This window comes from Heptranchias perlo, chromosome 26 (assembly GCF_035084215.1).
Source record: "Heptranchias perlo isolate sHepPer1 chromosome 26, sHepPer1.hap1, whole genome shotgun sequence".
Classification (NCBI taxonomy): Eukaryota; Metazoa; Chordata; class Chondrichthyes; order Hexanchiformes; family Hexanchidae; genus Heptranchias; species Heptranchias perlo.
Genome location: NC_090350.1, coordinates 22956754 through 22979453, shown reverse-complemented (window position 1 = coordinate 22979453; position 22700 = coordinate 22956754). Strand labels below are relative to the sequence as shown.

The following is a 22700-nucleotide window of genomic DNA, read 5'->3' as shown; positions in this document are numbered from 1 at the left end:
CTCCTAATTGGATCTTTTAACATCCACTGGAACAATGAAATAGGGTTTAGATTTGTTGCCTGATCTCAAGAGCAGCACCTTCGATAACGCTGCACTCCCTCAGGACTTTACTGGAGTGTCGATCTAGATTACATGCTCAGTCCTAGAATGGGGCTTGAACCCACAAGTTTCTGGCTCGATAGAGAATGCTACCAACTGAGTTAAACTAAAAGCATTTCTAATAAGGGAGTTGGGTAGAGATAATTATATTTGTGGAGCTGGGTATCATGTCACAGGGTAGAGCTGTTTACGAGTCCCTACAGTGTGACTCTGCTATAATGTGTGATAACCTTCATGGTAAAGTAGCCTGCCAACAAGGAAATGCTAAATACATTTTCATGTATCAGGGGTTGTAATGTTTGGGCCTAAAATTTTATATTGGCTTTGGAGCTCTTAGTAATCCCCAAAGCAACTTATGTCATGAATTCAGCCTTAGAGAGAGAGACCGAATCCAAGGGTTTTTTTTTCCTGGGAGGTGTTGTGAAGTCAACTCAGTGAGAAGGGCAGCAATATAAAGGGTCAGTTTTGAATATGGGGTAAAAATTAAAGGATCCTGAGCAAATAGGGTCACCTACTGAGTTTCTGTCTTAACTCTGCAAAGAAGGAATGGGAGAATTAAAAATTTGGTTGGTTTGTAAGGAGGAATTAACACCATTGCAAGTAGCTTCAAGGTTATTCTAATTTTAGGAATAAAAATAGGCTTTTTAGACAGTGTTTTGCTTTGGATCATTGTCTAGAATTGTTTCATGTACACGAGGGATGGGCAATAAATGCTGGCCTGGCCAGCGACGCCTGCACCCCAAGAATTAATTTTTAAAAACTTAGTACAGGAGGTTGAGTAAAGGCCAACAGTAGTTCCACAGTCCTGGATCAATGTGTCAGGATGGCACTATTGTATATTGAAACATGATACCAGCTTCTTATCAGGGAGTATCCATTTGAAGTAGGTTCTGTGAAGATGTACAAACAAAATACTTTAGATGTAAAACAACTTCTATCACATTGCCCCCACATTTAATAAAAAGTATAACTATGTTAAGGGCATTGCAGCATCCTGAGGCACCGACTAGCATTGCCGTGGAGTGTTGGGATGCAATTTTGTGGAATTCATCTGTAACAAAAGTGGAGTACTTTGTCTAGTCTATTTTGTTTGGCATTTGAGGTTAAAATAGGTTGTTCTTAAAATAATAATGCACTACACAATATTGTGTGAGAATCCACATTTAACCCTCTCTGGAACGTAGCTGTTCTGTCGGATGCAATGCTGCAAAGATATGAATGAAACTTAATATAATGTTTTTAGTGCAGCCTTATTTACCTGGTTGATCTGTTCTGAAATTAGTTGAGGTAAAGCAATTTACAATCAGGTATGAATGGATCTTATAGCCAGTCTACTGTGAGGCTGCTGAAACACCACAGGGTGTAAACCGTGGCAACGTCTGTGTTTTAAATCCTACAGGTAATTGACAGCTCTGATTGTGAAAGATACAAATTTGATTTTCTTTGTTCCATTTGTATTTCGATAGGAAAGGTCGATACATATCCCCTTAAGCCTGTGCAACTTTTCAGTTCCTCATGTTCCACTGTACCTCAGCCCTTGTGGAGGTGGATGCATCGAGACTCTGTGAATAGATAAACCTCATAAATTTGTGTCACAGTATTGTAGTTAGCAAAATGGCACGTCTTTTTTTACACGAGGGGGGCTTTTTGTCCTTTCCCCCCCCCCCCCCCAACCTTCGTTCCTTAACCCTTGCTTCTTCAAGACTAAATCCCATCTCTTTGACCAAGCTATTGGTCACCGCTCCTAATATCCCCCTCTTTTTCTGTGATTAAGTGGCTGTATAAATTTAAGTTGTTGAGGTCAAATTAAAAGTTCTGCAGTCAAATGCAGCTGCATGGTCTGATATAATTTATTCTTCTTGAAGGCATGGAGGACTTGTCAATTCCAGTGAGCTAATTACAGCAGCAAGTTCCACACCTTGTCTTTTTTCTCCCTGTTCCCCAACTTCCATTGCTATAATCGGTCTGAGTGAGGGAAGTTGTTTATTATGTTGAGTATTAATCAGTACTCTAATTAACTGAGATGCAAATAATGAGTAAATACAAATCCAAGGCATCAAATCTAGTGATGCAATTTGTCTAATTTATCTGAAGTCATGGGAGCAAGGGTGGTGATGCCTGTAAAATTTGCAGCACTCAAATTTACTATGCATGGATGGGTATTTTGAATTGAATACTGAAAATTGTGTGTTGTCCTTTTGTCCTGTTCTACTGATTTTCTCCCCTCTTCTGGAGTATAATTCCACAAGCAACCTCTAATAATTCCCCCAAATCGCCATTCTTCATGTGTGAGCCTATACAACTAGTATTGATAAGCTATTCGACTGCAGAGGGTATCACATCCAATTTCAATCATGTTTACACAATTACAGAGCAGAAACCTTGGTTGTTTCTTCCCTACCTAACAGACACCGAAGCAAATTGTTCCTTAGCAAAGATGAGCGAACCGAGCACAGGTGAGACATCTTGGAACCTATCTAATCTGAATGGCTGTTACTTGCTGGCTTACTTAGCTTCAACCATTGGGCATCTTAAATCCTTTTAACATATTCAAATATATGCAAGTTTGAAAATAACTTGGCTTAAATGTTTGATTCTACTTAAAACCAAAATATTTGTAGAATCTGGCTTTTCTAATTGGATTCTGCTCCATATTTAAAAGGTCCATTTACAACTACTGCATTTCTATAGTACTCTTCACATGCAGGCAGATGTCTTGCATTAAGCAGGAAAAAACAGGGAAAGGAAGATGGACTTTGTGAAAGACATGGTACATTTTGCAGTAGGAAATTGGATATAGATTCCTTTCTATTCCCTTTACCCCCAAATCACTTTCAACTGTACTTTCAGACTGCCAACTGCGTAGCCTTTGGGCTTCAATTGCTGCAACACTTCTGCAACTGTCATTTGCTGAAATGCTCCCTCTCCTCCCATCACTGCTCTTATCCCCAACTAAACTTTTACACTCTTCCATCCCAGTGATTCCCTTAGTACGGCCCCATCTCCTTCCCTCAAATCCAAGGGGTGTGGACTTGTGTATATCTGGTGCACAGCTGGCTTAGACATCCATCACTAGATTTGGCTGGATCACATCAAGTGCGTTCGGGTCTCGTTCTCCTCTGCCCAAACCATCCACTATTCCAGAATCTTTTGGGAGAGCGAAAGTAACCCTTGGCTTTCCTTTACTACCAGTCTTATCCTTAAGCCCCTGCACCTTCCACCACCTCCAACAAGTGTGAGGAGCCATGGAGTTTTTTGTCACCAAGTTTGAGACCTTTTGTTCAGCCCTTGCTGTTAGTTTCTTCCTCCCCTTGCTGTTAGTTTCTTCCTCCCCTTGCTGTTAGTTTCTTCCTCCCCTTGCTGTTAGTTTCTTCCTCCCCTTGCTGTTAGTTTCTTCCTCCCCTTGCTGTTAGTTTCTTCCTCCCCTTGCTGTTAGTTTCTTCCTCCCCTTGCTGTTAGTTTCTTCCTCCCCTTGCTGTTAGTTTCTTCCTCCCCTTGCTGTTAGTTTCTTCCTCCCCTTGCTGTTAGTTTCTTCCTCCCCTTGCTGTTAGTTTCTTCCTCCCCTTGCTGTTAGTTTCTTCCTCCCCTTGCTGTTAGTTTCTTCCTCCCCTTGCTGTTAGTTTCTTCCTCCCCTTGCTGTTAGTTTCTTCCTCCCCTTGCTGTTAGTTTCTTCCTCCCCTTGCTGTTAGTTTCTTCCTCCCCTTGCTGTTAGTTTCTTCCTCCCCTTGCTGTTAGTTTCTTCCTCCCCTTGCTGTTAGTTTCTTCCTCCCCTTGCTGTTAGTTTCTTCCTCCCCTTGCTGTTAGTTTCTTCCTCCCCTTGCTGTTAGTTTCTTCCTCCCCTTGCTGTTAGTTTCTTCCTCCCCTTGCTGTTAGTTTCTTCCTCCCCTTGCTGTTAGTTTCTTCCTCCCCTTGCTGTTAGTTTCTTCCTCCCCTTGCTGTTAGTTTCTTCCTCCCCTTGCTGTTAGTTTCTTCCTCCCCTTGCTGTTAGTTTCTTCCTCCCCTTGCTGTTAGTTTCTTCCTCCCCTTGCTGTTAGTTTCTTCCTCCCCTTGCTGTTAGTTTCTTCCTCCCCTTGCTGTTAGTTTCTTCCTCCCCTTGCTGTTAGTTTCTTCCTCCCCTTGCTGTTAGTTTCTTCCTCCCCTTGCTGTTAGTTTCTTCCTCCCCTTGCTGTTAGTTTCTTCCTCCCCTTGCTGTTAGTTTCTTCCTCCCCTTGCTGTTAGTTTCTTCCTCCCCTTGCTGTTAGTTTCTTCCTCCCCTTGCTGTTAGTTTCTTCCTCCCCTTGCTGTTAGTTTCTTCCTCCCCTTGCTGTTAGTTTCTTCCTCCCCTTGCTGTTAGTTTCTTCCTCCCCTTGCTGTTGCCTTGGACCCATGACACTCCTACTCCTTTTCATCCACCCCCATGCATTCTCCAAGCTCATCTTGTCTGTGAGACCCACGTCCTGTTCATTGATCCTATTCACACTAAACTGCTCAGCATCAAACTTTTTTGACCCCATGTTAGCCGACATTGTAAATGATTTCATATTCTCTGGTATTGTCTGCCTATCTCTCAAAACTACGGTTATCACCCCCTCCTCAAAAAAAAAACACTTTGGACCCTCTGTCTTTGCAAACTATCAGCCAGTCATCAACCTTCATATCTTAAGTCCTTGAATGTGTTGTTGCCTCCCAAATCTCTGCTAATCTCTCCTGCAACTCCCTGATTGAATCTCTCCAACCCTGCCACAACACTAAATGGCCCTAATAGTCACAAATGACCTCTTCTGTAACTGTGACCATGGTGCACTGTGTCTCCTTGTCCTTCTCAACCTCCTTGTAGCCTTTGACACAGTCGATCACAGCATCTAACACCTCCTCCATTGTCCACCTCAATGGAACTGCCCTTGCTTCGTTCCACTCTTAGTTGTCTATAACCAAAGCATCTCCAGCCACGGCTTCGCTTCCTGCCCCCTCCCCCATCTTTACCTCCCGAAACCTCCAGGGATCGATCCTTGGCCTCTTCCTCTTATCTACGTGCTACAGCGTGACGACATTGACCACAGAAATGGGGTCAGCTTCCGCCTGTATGCTGATGACACCCAGCTCTGCAGTTTTCTCCAGTTAAACATTGGGTAGGCCAAAGCTATTGGGCCCAATTTTGCTGTGAGCGGCAAACCCGTTCATTAGAGTTGCAATTGACCAAAGACTTTCTGAGAGCTTTTGCACGAAAGTTACTGTCAACAGGACAGCCAAACAGCACCTGGGACCTGTGAACAGGGCAAGCAACTGTATATCTCTAAACCAATCAGATTGAAGAATTGTTAATAGCGCAGTCAGAACCATGAAGTGCAAGTTAGAATAGTGAATTCAGTGTCAAATCAGTTTCAGAAAGTGAAATGAAGTGAGAAAGAAATATTGAATTACGAGACAGAGATAAGAGACAAAGAAAAATATTTTTTTAAAAATGTATTTACTTTTTTTTAAAATGGCCAACAATAATTAAAAGCTGAAGGAATGAGACGACTCGCTTGTAAAAGTTAATTTTCAGTGCCAGAGAGGTGGTTTGGCAGTAATTAAGACTTACCAAGCCGTTAAAAGGATGCTTACACTGGAGTGGACGAGCCCTAACTTTTCCTGGCGAGTTTAGTCCGTATCAATGACGTCAGCACAGGAACTTCACGCTGTTCAATACCTTTGAATGGTGAGTGAGCCGACGAGATGCCGTTTTCGCGCAGCTTTTGGATGAGCATCGCATCTCAAGCAGCAACTTCCCGGTTTCCTCTTTTAATGCACATGTGCGGCCGCTGAAGTTACCATTATTATTGCAGCAAAATCTGGCCCGTTGTCTTCGGCCCCTGCACAAACTCCATCCCCTTGCCACTGATTCTATCCTCCCCCCGACCATTCTCTCAGGCTGAACCAGACTGTCCACAGCCTCGGCATGCTATTTAACCCCTGCTCAGCTTCCAACCCTTCATCCTCGCCATCACAAAAGCCATCCACATCCACCTCCATTACGGCACCCGCCTCTGCCCCCAGTCCAGCTGCCAAGACCCTCGTACAGGCCTTTTGTCACCTCCAGATATGAGTCTCCCAATGACCTCGGCAGGCCTCCCGTCCTTTACTCTCCGTAAACTTCAGCTCATTGGAACCTCTGCTGCCCATCTCCTATCCAGTGCCAAGTCCTGCTTGCCCATCATCACCTGACCTACATTGGCTCCTGGTCCCCCAAAACTTCATTTAAAATTCTACTCCGTTTAAAAATCCTTTTATGCCTATCTCTGCAATCTACTTCAGCCCTACAAACTCTGTTCCTCTGACTCTGGCCTCTTGTGCATGTCGCCCCGCCCCCCACCCCCAACATTGATGGTCATGGCTTCAACCCCCTGGCCCAAAGCTCTTGAATTCTCTTTCTAAACTTATTTGCTTCTCCACCTCCCTTTTCTCCTTTAAGTCCCTCCTTAAAGCCCACCTCTTTGACTCTCCCTCCTAATAGTTCCTTCTTTGACCCACGTTCATTTTTTCCTTGTGCCTCTGAAACATCATCAGGTGTTTTTCTACGTTAAAGGCACTATGCCAATGGTAATAATAGTAGTAGTCCCTTCTCTTGTATTTTGTACAAACTAAATAGAGCAACATTTGAGACATGTTCCTGAAAGCTGGTTTTAAGTGGCCTTGCTGTCAAATCTCCAATGAAGGTTTGAAAATATACCTAACCACTGACCTAGAATATCTGTTTAGATTAACTGTGGACCACAGTTAATCTAATAAACTGTTTATATTTGTGAATGATAAAAAGGGAAAACTAGTTTTGCTGTGTTTTGTGTTAGTAACATGGAGGGAATACAGCTTCATGAGTACTGCAAAGTAACAGATGGAACAGGGTTGCTATGTTCCAACTTGATAAATCATTTTTGAAAGGGAGTGCCACACATCGGTGAGGTGGCATAACATTTACAAGCAATGTGGCTTTTTAAAATTTGATGACCACTCCATTGTTTGACTCATTTTATTGATCTGTTCTCCCTTTTAGGTTTGAACAATGGCAGGCCTGGAAGCCCTTATACAGAGGATGGAGAAAGCTGTGCTACGATTGGAGGCAGTAGAACAATCCGGTAGTCACGGTGCTGGTTCTGGCGATGCGGGTGGTGGATCTGATGGTAAAGGCAAACAAATATTTTGAATGTTTGAAAGGATTAAAAATTCACGATCACTTAATTCGCGTGTGATTGAATGGCTTGTGTCCGTACGTTGCTTGTGTGTCTGCATTATTGTTGCTTTGTGATTGAGTAGCATGACCTGGCTGTGGCTGGATCAGTCTATTCTACCTTAGAGATGTTAGTTGATGTACATAGATATAGTTACACTAATACAGATACTACATGTTTTGATTTAAGCTTGCTAGTGTGGCAATTGGAAGCTTTGATTTTACATATGGTGATCTTAAAAGACTTAGGGTTGCCTTATGAATTGACCAGCTGTACTAATCTTAAGAAAGCATGGTTCTTGGCCAGGATAGTAGACATGAATTCCTTGTTGCTATAATTAATCTAATCTGGGACATGGATGAAGACATACAATTTACCTTCAAAATGCATCTGTTACGGACATGGACTTTTTGGTGCTACTGTTGGTCCAACTCCAGAATACAGCATTTCCCTCGTGTGGCTTGCTTGGTTCAAAGTGGAGGGTAGGGAGTGAATTCCAGAGCTTAGGGCCCAGGCAGCTGAAGTGATGAGAGAAATGGTACATTTGATGCTTTCTTGGCCGGCCTTCCACCCTCTGTAAACTTGAGCTCATCCAAAACTCTGCTGCCCGTATCCTAACTCGCACCAAGTCCCGTTCACCCATCACCGTTGTGTTTGTTGACCTACATTGGCTCCCGGTCTGGCAAGCCTTGATTTTAAAATTTTCATTCTTGTCTCCAAGGCCTCGCCCCTTCCTATCTTCAGCCAGAAGTGCCGAGTGGATGATCCATCTGTCTCCTCCCGATATCCCCACCATCACAGAAGCCAGTCTTCGGCCAATTCGATTCACTCCACGTGATATCAAGAAACGGCTGAGTGCACTGGATACAGCAAAGGCTATGGGCCCCGACAACATCCCAGCTGTAGTGCTGAAGACTTGTGCTCCAGAACTAGCTGCGCCTCTAGCCAAGCTGTTCCAGTGCAGCTACAACACTGGCATCTACCCGACAATGTGGAAAATTGCCCAGGTATGTCCTGTCCACAAAAAGCAGGACAAATCCAATCCGGCCAATTACCGCCCCATCAGTCTACTCTCAATCATCAGCAAAGTGATGGAAGGTGTCATCGACAGTGCTATCAAGCGGCACTTACTCACCAATAACCTGCTCACCGATGCTCAGTTTGGGTTCCGCCAGGACCGCTCGGCTCCAGACCTCATTACAGCGTTGGTCCAAACATGGACAAAAGAGCTGAATTCCAGAGGTGAGGTGAGAGTGACTGCCCTTGACATCAAGGCAGCATTTGACCGAGTGTGGCACCAAGGAGCCCTAGTAAAATTGAAGTCAATGGGAATCAGGGGGAAAACTCTCCAGTGGCTGGAGTCATACCTAGCACAAAGGAAGATGGTAGTGGTTGTTGGAGGCCAATCATCTCAGTCCCAGGGCATTGCTGCAGGAGTTCCTCAGGGCAGTGTCCTAGGCCCAACCATCTTCAGCTGCTTCATCAATGACCTTCCCTCCATCATAAGGTCAGAAATGGGGATGTTCGCTGATGACTGCACAGTGTTCAGTTCCATTCGCAACCCCTCAAATAATGAAGCAGTCCGAGCCCGCATGCAGCAAGACCTGGACAACATCCAGGCTTGGGCTGATAAGTGGCAAGTAACATTTGTGCCAGATAAGTGCCAGGCAATGACTATCTCCAACAAGAGAGAGTCTAACCACCTCCCCTTGACATTCAACAGCATTACTATCGCTGAATCCCCCACCATCAACATCCTGGGGGTCACCATTGACAAGAAACTTAACTGGACCAGCCATATAAATACTGTGGCTGCGAGAGCAGGTCAGAGGCTGGGTATTCTGTGGCGAGTGACTCACCTGCCTCCCCAAAGCCTTTCCACCATCTACAAGGCACAAGTCAGGAGTGTGATGGAATACTCTCCACTTGCTTGGATGAGTGCAGCTCCAACAACACTCAAGAAGCTCGACACCATCCAAGATAAAGCAGCAAGCTTGATTGGCACCCCATCCACCACACTAAACATTCACTCCCTTCACCACCAGCGCACTGTGGCTGCAGTGTGTACCATCCACAGGATGCACTGCAGCAACTCGCCAAGGCTTCTTCGACAGCACCTCGCAAACCCGCGACCTCTACCACCTAGAAGGACAAGAGCAGCAGGCACATGGGAACAACACCACCTGCACGTTCCCCTCCAAGTCACACACCATCCCGACTTGGAAATATATCGCCGTTCCTTCATTGTCGCTGGGTCAAAATCCTGGAGCTCCCTTCCTAACAGCACTGTGGGAGAACCGTCACCACATGGACTGCAGCGGTTCAAGAAGGCGGCTCACCACCACCTTCTCGAGGGCAATTAGGGATGGGCAATAAATGCTGGCCTCACCAGCGACGCCCATATCCCGTGAATGAATTAAAAAAAAAAATCCCTGTAACCGTCTCCAGCCCTACAACCCTCAGATCTCTGCACCTCCAATTCTGGCCTCTTGCACATCCCCAATTATCATCGCTCCACCATTGGCGGGTGTGCCTTCAGCTGCCTAGGCCCTGAGCTCTGGAATTCACTCCCTAAACCTCTGCCTCTCTATCTCTCCTTTTTAAGACACTCTTAAAACTTACCTCTTTGACCAAGCTTTTGGTCATCATCATCTCCTTTTGTGGCTTGATGTCAAATTTTGTTTGATAATGTTCCTGTGAAGCACCTTGGGACTTTTTACTACATTAAAGGTGCTGTATGAATACAGGTTGTTGATTTTTAAAAACAAGTGCAACAAATGGAGATGGAAAAATATGAACTTCATCGGGGCACTAGATTTTTGTGCAATATATAGTATTCAGCAAACTAACAGCCAATATGTTTCCATATCCAGGGTGAGGAAGGACGATCTGGCCCATTCGTTCTTGCCACCTTTCTTGAGCTGGTTTCATCCCCACACTCCAACTGTCCCTTCCCTCATGTCCTGTGAGAGGCAACAAGCCAGACACCCATTGTCAATTCGGCAGTTCTCTGTTTAAAAATTCCTCACTGACCCCATTGCCACGGCAGCCCAGATCCGCTGATTTTCCAGAGTAATTTACTCTTCGTTTCCATGTGCTGTAATCATAAGCATCAAGTCTACATTGAAAGCTCAGCGATCTAATGCCAGAGTTAAAATGTCCTTCCTGGGGTAAGAGACCATGACTGGAAATGTGACCTATGTGAGGGTGTACCAAGCCTTATAGAACACTAATATTGTGGTCTGAGGACCCTGTGTTCTTTGGCCGTGACCTACTGATGCTGTGCTCGAACTTTGAGGAAAAGGTCAATGATCGCTCCCAAATCTTTCTTCTTTTAACCAATACCCAGTCAGTATACTCTATGCCCTTAATACATGTCCCTATATAAATTACTACGCACTTGTCTACATTGATCATCATTTGTCCATCATGGGCTCACATCCATCCAAATCAGGTTACAGTCCATTTACCTCTTCAATTTATGTCATTTGTAAATTTAATTATTGTGCTGTCTGTGCCCTCATTCAGATCATGAATGGAGAACACAGTAAATAACCTGGAGCACCCCAGTTATGACTGCAACCTATTAGGAAACTACCCCACTTAAAACCACCCTTTGTTTCCTGTTCCTTAGCCAATTGTTTTATCCATCTTCTCATTATCACTCATCGTGCATGATCTCATTTTCTTCTAAAGTTTCTAAAACTTGAGAAAATAATGGTTTTTAATACAGATTTTAGGAAAGGGGCTTTGCTGATATATGATTAAAGCTATCAGGTTACCTATTATAAGGTAGGCTGATATTGGTGTGTGGTACTTGAGCATGTTCAAATCCTGCTTACAAGACTGCTAAAATGAAGAAAAACAAATGGTAGTTATTTTTCTGATTTTAGCCTGGAAAAAATGTTATCTGAACAAGCAGGGTACATTCAACATGGTCATAAAATTACTATGCACGACTCTGAGCACACATAATAGGAAGCTTCCACTACTACTGTTTTGAATCTGGGACTTGTAGTTTTGTTCTGGGAGGAGGCGGGGTCTGAAGAATTCTGTATGCAAATAGAACGGCCAGTGCCCGGTTAAGTCGAATAGATGTCACTTGTTTTTGTCAAAACACTTTTGCAGGATTGTCTGTGGCACAGTAAACAGTCAAATATCTTTCACATTATGTTTGAACATGAGACTGTGCTTCAGTGAATGAAGTTGGTGTGCTTTTAGTCCATGTTTAGTGGACAATAAACTGAGAACTGAGCACATTATTAAAATAATGATGAAAGGTTGATATGTCTTAGAAAAATGCGGTGGTAGACTGCTGGGTTAGTTCCAGCTGTGAAGTATTTTAGCACAATTGTGTGCTCCAATAAGAGTGTTCGATTACAAATACTCTTAACCATACTGAGAGATTTCTTCTGGTATCTATACTTGAAATTCAGTTGTTATTTTGCAATGGTTGAATATGTTTGCCAAATTGCTCAAGCAAGTGAGAAATGCTTCTGTTGAGATCAGTTACTGACCACATCATGATTGAGCAAGGGTGCTCACTTTAAAAAATCACTAATCTTGATAGAGATTGGCTAATTAAATGTTCACAGCATTAATCAGATATAATTGACTGCTAGAATATTTTCTGAAGTGAATTGCACAGACAGTTTAAGAAGGCAGACCTAACTTTTTTAAAGAAGGAAATAGAAGTTATAAAAAAGGAAGAGAAACATAAGTGTTTCAGCGTGGGTACAGATGTTAATATGTTCTGACAGCAAACTTTTCACTCAGGGCAGTTCTTTTACTTTAAAAATGAAGCATATATAGTACTGGGGGAGGGGTGCCATGTTCTGTTTTCATAAACAGCAAGGCTGAGATGGCAAAATCAGTATGATTGAATGGTGTACTAATTCCAGGTCTTTACTCAAAGCACTGAATCACTGCAAATAAAGAATATGGTGCAACAGGCTACATCTACTGTACTCCATTTCCTCTGAATTGGCTCCTGTATGAATTCAAAACTAATTTGGATAAACAAATGCAACCAGATTTCAAATTGTGTATATACCTGCATACTTGCCCAATAAATGGTTGAATACGATAAAATCAAAAGTTTGCTTTGATTCTAAATTCCTGTGGAAGCCATTTAATTGCATGTTTAGATGAATGTATTCTTGTAGGCAATGTGTATCCTTTAATCTCAAGTAATTTTAAATGTGTATATATGAATTGTTATTTTGCATTGATATTGTTTAAGATATTAAGTCTGGGTTTGTCTCTTCATTTTTGTACAGTGGTTGCTCCCTATGTAGAGGCATTTGATAAACTGCTTACTGGGCCAGTGGCAGCATATTGCAAACTAAGCGAAGAGATTGGTGGTGATCTTAAGAAACATGTGAGTAATTCTGTTTTTTAAAAGTGATTGTTGAATTACAAGCAGCCATGTCACATTAATAGTTCCTGATAACAGAACATTTAGGTTGGGGGCGGGCGGTGGTCATCCGTACGATCTGACTTTATATTATTGATTTTGCATCGTGCTAGTAAAAGTAGGCAAGACAGTGACTGCAGTTGACCTCGTATGAGTAGCTTTGAGGAAAATTTGTTTAAAACATTCTTTTGGAGCTCTTTCTGATGTTTCAGTTGGTAAATGCACTGGCTGGTGTTGTATTGAACCAACACACTAAAAGTCGAAGGTTCAATCCTTGTTATATGTTGAGTTAATTGAACTCCAGTAGAGCAGTGTCTGAAGCAGCCTGGTGCTAAGGAGGTGAAAAATCCAACACTCCTGCTCATAATCACAGTCTAGTAACCCATGTGGGAGGGGTGCGGATAGATGGACAAGCCCACTTTGTAATCGGTGAGGGCTGCTGTGAAGATGTTGACATAGCAGCTTATGTTGACCAGTCTGCTGACACAATATTTAAGCTTGTACATAATGAGTGCCTATGGAACTGTACCCCACTGAGTCAGTGCCTTCAAGGAAAGGAAAAAGGATGATTGAAGCCCTCATTGCAGTTTTTTGCCTACTAGTTATCACATACTCTTGTGATCTTCTCCACTTCAGACAATGGTAAAATCAACAATTCGTTAAGCCGTGGCTTAGGCTATAAACTAACAAACTGATATATTAATCAGAAAGTGGATAAATAAATCAAAGATGCTGCAGATTCAAAGCATTGTCTGCTGTGACAAACTGCAATGTGACCTAGACTAGACACAAGACTTTACTTGGTGATATGTTGCTGACTGTCCACGGAGTTACTCTGGCCTACTTATGTCGGATCGTTTGATAGGTTGTTCAGTTTGATCAAGACCGGTTTAAAGTGTCTACCTGGCTGGGGGAAGAAAGATAGAAGCGAGAATTAGAAAAGTGAATGCCCATAATCAAAATTGATGGGCTAAAGCAATTTTTAAAGGCACAAGAATGTGAGCTCCTTGAAGCTTGACAGAAATGAGTATGAGAAATTGTGTATTGTTAACACATTGATGTACGGCAATGTGTCCTTCAACTCACTGTGAGCAGTGCTATTTATTTATTTACTGGATTTGTATCCGAACAAGTTGCACCGTTTCTGTGAGCAAACCTGGTTTTTAGACCCATATGTACAGTGATAGTAAGAAATGAACAGCATGATACACCATAGACAAAAATGCTTCATTTTTACTATAGCACTGCTGCTAGCAGGAGCTTTATAAATGAAAGGAGGTATAGCTACTGAAACCCAACTGAAGATGGAATTTTTACCAGTGCCTGTGCGGCAATAGCACAGTGACCACACAAGTAGTCATCTTTTCTGGCTGTTAGCGGGGTGAGTAGCCTGTTCAATCAGGCCAGTGGTACCCTTCCCTAGGCATTGTGGATGGTCTGGTGTTTAGAAAAGTGTTATAAACCTTGCCTTTCAAATAACTGTGCATGAAAGTACTTGCTCAAATTTGTTTTTATAAGCCTTTTCTCTTCTAATGGCAATGAAGACAGTTTGATGTTAGTATGATTAATCATCAGATTGAACTTTTTCAATAAATAGCTGCCAGTGGTTGGAATGCTGAGCAGCAAAATTGGGATGTTCAATGCCAAAAAAACATCAGGGCATAGATTTCAGTTTTGCATCCGTGTCCCCATTCACACTGAGCCAATATAAAATTTGATGGCAGAAAATTGGCATGTCGTTACAAACCGAAATACCATCATAACATGTTTGAACCTAAACTTAGATTTATGCAAGTGAGGATTAAGCGTCTGATAAGATTTTGTGGAGTATTTACCATTTTTTGCTTTACTATTTGTTTAGGCTGACATGGTGGCTGAAGCTCTGAAAATGGAGAGAGCATTCTTGGTGACTGCTTCCAGATGCCAGCAGCCTCCAGTGGTAGGTAGAAAGTTCTGATGGGTGTTGTATCTGCTTGGGGTAACATTTCAAATCTAGAAATTTGTTTCCTATAACTGGCAGATTGTTTTCAGATCCAATAATCATTCTCATTTTATTCATACTTTTGTAATATTTTGTATTTATCACTTACAAATTGTGTTAAATATTTTATAACCAGCCCGCTCCATTAATTCCTTTATTTGGAATTGTTTTGAACGTGATTTGATGGTGTGCATCCAGTAGGGTGAGAGTAAAAGTATCTTTGAGAGTACAGATACCATGATTTAAAGATCATGTGCATTCAAGGAGGTGCAAAATAGAGGCTGGAGACAGTTAGAGAATCATGCAGAGACTTCTGTTAGGGTGTCAGCCATGGCTCAGTGGCAGCACTGTCATGTCTGAGTTAGGTTGTGGGTTGAAGTCCCACTCAGAGTTGAGCACAAAATCTAGGCTGACACTCAAATGCAGCACTGAGGGAGTGCTGCACAGTCTGAGGTGCTGTCTTTTGGATGAGAAATAAAAACGTCTGCCTATTCAGGTGAATGTAAAAGATCCCACGGCACTATTTTGAAGAGCAGCAAAGGAATCCTCGGTGTCCTGGTCAATATTTATCCCTTCATCAATATCACTAAAACAGAGATTACCTGGTCATTATTACATTGCTGTTTGTGGACCTTGCTGTGTGCAAACTGGCTGCTGTGTTTCCTAATATTACAACAGTGACTACACTTCAAAACATACTTCATTGGCTGTAAAGCGTTTTGGGATGTCCTGAGGTCGTGAAAGGCACTATATGAATGCAAGCTTTTGTTTTTCTCATGTATTATTTAGCACAGATCAAGAATTGAAGTCGGCCTTTCCAGGTCTATATGGCTCATTACTGCATCATGTGCCTCATTTGCGCACACAGCTGTCTGGGGATACCAGATAGTGTTTGTAAAATCTTTCACACTATTCAGCATTAGAAAAGTAAGGATTGTATAGACATTTGCAATACCAGAAGTATATTTTGGGTTAGAAATGTAGAAGCGCTCTCCTGCACAATTGGGTACCAGTTGTCAATAATTGATTTGCATTTGTTACCATTAGAATTGATTTTCTGCTTACAAGGCTGGGTGAAGTGGGTTAAAATTCTGACTCTTCACCTCTGGGACTTCCATTTGAATTCAGCCCTCAGTCTACTGAGAGGGATTGAAGTTGAGGAGGAGGAGGAGCGTGAAATATTGGATGGGATAAACATAGTGAGAGAGGAAGTATTAAGGGGATTAGCATCTTTGAAAGTGGAAAAATTACCAGGGCTGGATGAAATGTATCCCAGGCTGTTAAAAGAAGCAAGGGAGGAAATAGTGGAGGCTTTAACAATCATTTTCCAAATTTCACTGGATACAGGCGTAGTGCTGGAGGATTGGCAGACTGCTAATGTTGTACCATTGTTGAGAAAGGGAGTGAAGGATAGACCGAGTAATTACAGGCCAGTCAGCCTAACCTCGGTGGTGGGCAAATTATTGGAATCAATTCTGAGGGACAGGATAGACTGTCACTTAGGCACGGACTAATCGAGGACAGTCAGCACAGATTTATTAAGGGGAGGTCGTGTCTGACTAACTTGATTGAATTTTTCGAGGAGGATCGATGAGGGTAGTGCAATTGATGTAGTCTGTGTGGATTTCAGCAAGGCTTTTGACAAGGTCTCACATGGCAGATTGGTTAAAAAAAGTAAAGGCCCATGGGATCCAAGGGAATATGGCAAATTGGATCCAAAATTGGCTAGTGGCAGGAAGCAAAAGGTAATGGTTGACAGGTGTTTTTGTGACTGGAAGGCTGTTTCCAGCGGGGTGCTGCAGGGCTCGGTACTAGACCCTTTGCTTTTTGTGGTATACATTATCGATTTGGACTTAAATGTAGGGGGCATGATTAAGAAATTTGCGGATGACACCGAGATAGGCCGTGTGATTGATAGTGTTGAGGAAAGCTGTAGACTGCAGGAAGATATCAATGGACTGGTCAGGTGGGCAGAAAAGTGGCAAATGGAGTTCAACCCGGAGAAGTGTGAGATAATGCATTTGGGGAGAGCAAACAAGGCAAGGGAATACACAATAAATGGGAGGATACTGAAAAGTGTAGAGGACCTTGGAGTGTATGTCCAGAGATCCCTCAAGGTAGCAGGACAGGTAGATAAGGTGGTTAAGAAGGCATATGGAATGCTTTCCTTTATTAGCCAAGGCATAGAATATAAAAGCAGGGATGTTATGCTGGAACTGTATAAAACACTAGTTAGGCCACAGCTTGAGTACTGCGCACAGTTCTGGTCACCACATTACAGGAATGATGTAATTGCACTCGAGAGGGTGCAGAGGAGATTTATGAGGGTGTTGCCAGGACTGGAGAATTTTAGCTATGATGACAGATTGGATAGGCTGGGGATGTTTTCCTTGGAACAGAGGAGGCTGAGGGATGATTTGATTGAGGTGTACAAAATTGAGGGGCCTAGATAGAGTGGATAGGAAGGACCAACTTCCCTTAGCGGAGGGGTCAATAAGCAGGGGGCATAGATTTCAAGTGATTGGTAGAAGGATGAGAGTGGAAATGAGGAAAAAGTTTTTCAACCAGAGGGTGGTGGAGGTCTGGAACTCACTGCCTGAGGGGATGGTAGAGGCAGAAACCCTCAACTCATTTTATATTTTTAAAAAAATACCTGGATGTGCACCTGAAGAGCTGTGACCTGCAGGGCTATGGACCAAATGTGGGAAAGTGAGATTAGGCTGGGTGGCTCGTTTCTCAGCCGGCATGGACATGATGGGCCAAATGACCTCCTTCTGTGCTGTAAATTTTCTTTGATTCTATGATACTCTGGCTGCAGTGGTTGGTAAGCAAAACTGAATTTGGGCATTCTTGGTCTGGTTCTTGTACTACCCCAGGATGAGTCATCACCTTCCCGAGCGAGGGGAAATTATTGATCTCATTACAAATCGGGGGTTTAAGCCTTTAAAGTTGAACTGTTTGAGTAAGTGTACTTATGATGCAATTGGCCAAAAAAAACCATCAGTGTGAGAGGCACCAGCAGGGGCATACTTCAGTGCGTACTTTACAGGGGATTCTGTAACTGGAAGTATTTTCAGGTAGCTTGTTAAAACTGTGACACCCCTGATAAATGAACTGTAATACTGATCAGGAGCTTTGTGATTAAATGTTTGGTTGTTTATCCTCGCCGAGGTTCCCACTGGAGACTAATTGAGGTGTAGCGCAAGACTAAAAATAGCTGCTAATTATGAGTTGCAGTCACAATCACCTGTAAAGTGCTTACTGATGCGGTTAATCTGGTCTCTCTCAGCCAGTGCCTTTCATGTCCTGATGCATTTGATTTTTTAAAATAAAACCAAAAATATACATTTGACTAGGTTACATATTGCATTCTAAAATGTTGGGTCACCTCAAAATGGTTCCTTATAGGCAATTCTAAAATACAAGAGTCTGTTTTTGTGGTATACCTCACCTAGAATGCTCATTGCTGAATGAAAACTATGTGAAATGTTTCAACAATCAGCAACATTATGGTGGACTGCATCTTGTAAAATCTGAGCTATATTTTACACTAGTATATAAAGGTACTCTTTATTTATAGAATACAATTTTTTTTGCAGGGAAACAAGGCAATACGATGCATTAAATAAAAACAGAACAAAAATTGTCTTCAAATTCCATCTACAAACAGTTTTCAGAATGGCAGCCTGTTTTGCAACTGGATCTTGTATGAGTTTAATGCTCACAAAACTCTTTGCAAATTGGATACTGTGTTTGGCAGTATAAGCTCTCTGCTCGATAGGTGTGACATCTGTTCTTTTTTACTTTTCCCCTTCCATTGCTGTGTATGGTGTTGGCTAAGCCTTATGACTACAGTTCCTTGGAAGATAGACTGATATTTTCCCCTTCAGTTACTAAATGAAAATTTCAACAACACTGACATTAACAGTGGCTTTCCTGCTGCAAAGGACCTAGTGGCAGGTAACAGGAAGAGAAAGGGTGCCAATGTGGCATTAGTATCCAGAAATAAAAGCAGAAAATGCTGGCAACACTCAGCAAGCCAGGCAGCATCTGTGGAGAAAGAAAGAGTTAACGTTTCAGGTCATCAGAACTGGAAGTTGTTGAAGATTTAACAGTTTTTAAGCAAGTACAGAGCCAGGCAAATGAGGTGGGGGGGGGGGGGAAGGATGGGGATGGGGACGGAAGGTCTGTGATAGGGTGGTGGGCAGGACTGATTAAATGACCAAAAGGGATGATGGTGCAAGGCAAGGAGGGTGGTAATGGGACAAGTAAAGAAACAAAATATGGGTCTGGAGGAGCTGTAAACGGTAACAGCAGAACCATTACCAACTCCTGCTGTCTGGAAAAAATGGGAGCAGTGGTTATGATCTGAAGTTATTGAAATCAATGTGTCTGGAAGGTTGCAATGTACCTTTCAAAAGATGAGGTGCTGTTCCTCGAGCTTCCGTTGAGCTTCATTGGTACAGTGTAGGAGGCTGCGGACAGAGTGGGATGGAGAATTAAAATGGCAGGAAACGTTAACTCTGTTTCTTTCTCCACAGATGCTGCCTGACTTGCTGAATATTCCCAGCATTTTCTGTTTTTATTTCAGATTTCCAGCATCCACAGTATTTTGCTTTTGATTGGTATCCAGGATGTAGTTTTGCATTAAGTATATTGGGAACAATGACCTAGTGTTTAGCCATGGTTTTAGCAAACAAAGCTCTTCTACTGAAATATGGGTTCATTTAGGCCTATCATAAGCTTAGTTTAAATTTATTTGGGCATCAGTTTGGATTTGTCTTGCATTTATGCTTGAATAAAAGCTGATAAAAGGCTGCTCTTATTTACAAATACGTGTACATGAGATTTTTGTTGAAAGAGCCAGCACAGGCACGATGGGCCGAATGGCTGGCTGTGCTGAGAGTTTCTAGGTTTTTGCTAAGCTAACTAGCAAAAAAAAGTCAGAAAGAAACAACCTTTCCCGATGGGGGAATCATTGTTAAAGCAGAACCAATGAATTTCCTGTAAATTAAAGCTGTTGAGAAGGCAATAATGGAGGTGACCTAGTGTCAGTTTTTGGTGTGGGCTGCCACGTAGTTCTAATTAGTGTTGTTTGGATTAGCCTGTGTCTGCATTGGTGAAGGCTCTGCTGGAGGTTGACTCTGCAAATTAGGTTCTGTACATAGTAATGAAAATATTATAGTTGCAGCTTTGAGATGCATTATGATCCTTTGCCAGAGTTTTTAAACCGTTTATTGGGGTCGTTTACTGTTTGTGCCACACAGTACCTTTTTTATTACATTTTTTCCATTATAGTCTGCATTTTCAAGAAGATTTAATGAACGGCAGTGGGATTTATTTCAAAACAACTTTAATGAGAATGTTGCATATTACTGTTATTTAAAACAGCATTAAAGTTTTATCCCAGCTAATATAATGAAAATATTCAACCAATAACTGAATAAAAACTGATTTTTAACCAATGGTGAGTAATATACAGTAATGCTTTGCGAAGACTATCATGAGATTTATGCCCTGTAATATATGCATTGTTTGTGGTGCTGTTAGTTTTTTTTACTATGCTTGATTTAGGTTGGAATTTTAAAAATTTGTTCTTAGGATATGGGCGTCAATGACCAGGTATCATTTATTACTCATCCCTCATTATCCTTAGAGCACTGAGTCAACCATATAGTAGGACTGGAGTCGCATGTAGGCTAGACTGGGTAGAGGTGGCAGGACATTAGTGAATCAGTTATATTTTCATGGCAATCTGCAAGCTTTCAAGATCATTTTTCTGATACTAGTTCAGTACTATAACCACTAGGCTACTGTACCCATTTATGGGAAACTATTGTCCATGAGCTCACTCCCAGTGTTTACACTACTAAACCAGCCCCATATCTTAACAGCAGAATTATTTTTCCTGGGTCCATAATTTTGCAGGGGGGTTAAGGGAGTCAGATTTAGTGTAAATACCAGGAAGCTCTTGGCTGATTTCACAGAGTCTAACCTAAACTGGTGCCAGTATGCATGTAACTTAAGAGCCCTATATGTGATCCATGCGTTAGAGGGTATAAATTTCATAATCTAGTCAAGTCTTAGAGCACAATCATATATAAAAGCACCACAACATATTTTGAAGCGGTGTATAACTTGAAATTGTTTGTCACCTGCTTGTGGTATGACTTTCTAGCAATAGTTATATATGCATAGTAATAGTGCACATAACAACCCAGAAGCAGCTCAGGATGATGTACTTTATTCATTCCTATAGATTCTTCCTTAGCAGGATGTGGTGAGATGAACACCGTAACCAGTTAAGGTCCTTTTAACCTGGACTATTAAATTGAAGGGATGGGGGGGGTTGCAGGGAAAAGAGGGAGAATATGAAAACCAGTCACCCTGGAATGCATTTTCTCACCTGCTAGCAACAAGCACTAGCGTTGTCCTTTTCAGAGGGTTGAGAGTAAATTGTTTTCCCTTTTGGCAAGGACGTCACACTTGTTTTGGAGCAGAGAGTTTTCAAATTGGGACCCGTGGGAGTCTGCAGCCATCTAATATATAATTACCTGCAGCTGGGCTTACTGCATGCTGTGAACAGCGTTTTTAAAAAAAAATGTATTTTGCTTTTTTTTCTCCTCCTGTATTTGACTTGCTAACATTCTTTTTCTTTTGCTGTATGCTAATGCTTTCTGCAATGATAGCATTGTTTATCTGCCTTTGTTTTTGCAGAATGAATTGCCCCAACTTTTTCAGCCTCTCTCCAATAAAATTCTGCAAATCCAAGAATTCAGAGAGAAAAACCGTGCAAGCAAACAGTTTAATCATCTATCAGCCATTAGTGAGAGCATTCCTGGTCTGGGATGGTTGGCTGTTGTAAGTATTCTACTTGTTCAACTAAGCAAGCAGTCTTGTCCAGTAGTGTTAATAGGCAGACAGTGACCTAATTTGGTATCGCATGCATTCATGATTTTTACTTTGCTTTTGATAAGTGACTTTCTCATTTTTCAAATCTGAACTTTTTAATAACTACTTGACCTGGAGATTTACTTAAACTTCCCCTTCAAAGTGAACAAAATAAATTTCTATTCATAACTTAGCATTCAGTATTGGAGTTGTAAATTGACACTGTCTGTGGATTAGGTGGACTCACATGAGAATCACTTGAGTGGGTAAGATGGAAAAGAGAGGGTCCAGTCTGTAGGAGAGAAGCAGCAATCAGCAAAATGAAAGTACCCTGCAACTTTGTTGTATTTGTTAGTACAGTCCCCACCGCCGATAGCGGGCACATTGGTGTTATTGTGATTCACCCGCTATACGCGGTGGGCAATAAAACCATAATAGGTTGTAGCAATGAAACAGCATGCCTTGGTCGAACGTAACCAATCGGTTCACCCATCACCCCTGTGCTCGCTGACCTACAGTGGCTCTCGGTCTGGCAATGCCTCAATTTTTAAAATTCTCATCCTTGTTTTCAAATCCTTCCATGGCCTCACCCTTCTCTATCTCTGTAACCTCCTTCAGACCTACAACCCTCAAATCTCTGCGCTCTAATTCTTGCCTCTTGCACACCTCCCGACTTTAATCGCTCCACCGTTGGCGGCCGTGCCTTCAGCTGTCAAGGCCCAAAGCTCTGGAATTCCCTCCCTAAACCTCTCTGCCTTGCCACCTTTCTCTTCCTTTTAAGAGGCTCCTCAAAACCTACCACTTTGACCAAGTTTTGATCACCTGTCCTAATATCTCCTTGTGTGGCTCGGTGTGAACTTTTGTTTGATAACGCTCCTGTGAAGAGCGTTGGAACATCTTACGATGTTAAAGGCACTATGTAAATGCAAGTTGTTGTGATCTGCACCGAAAACCTCATCTGGCCATCAGGATATTTTTCTGTATGTGGTGGAAAAATTTCTCATGCAGATTTTTAAAAAAAATACAGCCTTGATTCAGAATGCCTGAAGTTTTCATCTAGTAACTGCCTCTTGTAATTGTTAGCAGTTGCATCCGAATCAATACCAATGCTAAGAATCTTAATACTAAG

General features: G+C 42.2%; 1 protein-coding gene across 2 annotated transcripts in view; it reads left to right on the top strand.

Moving 5' to 3' along the window:
• The window catches only part of cap1 (CAP, adenylate cyclase-associated protein 1 (yeast)), a 49907-nt gene that overhangs the window by 4725 nt on the left and 22482 nt on the right, over nt 1-22700 (top strand). For both annotated transcript variants that reach the window (XM_068006528.1, XM_068006529.1), the window contains exons 2-5: nt 7109-7235; nt 12563-12663; nt 14561-14638; nt 21398-21541. In XM_068006528.1, coding sequence (XP_067862629.1) covers nt 7118-7235; nt 12563-12663; nt 14561-14638; nt 21398-21541 — 441 coding nt within the window. In that variant the 5' untranslated portion in view covers nt 7109-7117. The remainder of the gene's footprint in view (nt 1-7108; nt 7236-12562; nt 12664-14560; nt 14639-21397; nt 21542-22700) is intronic.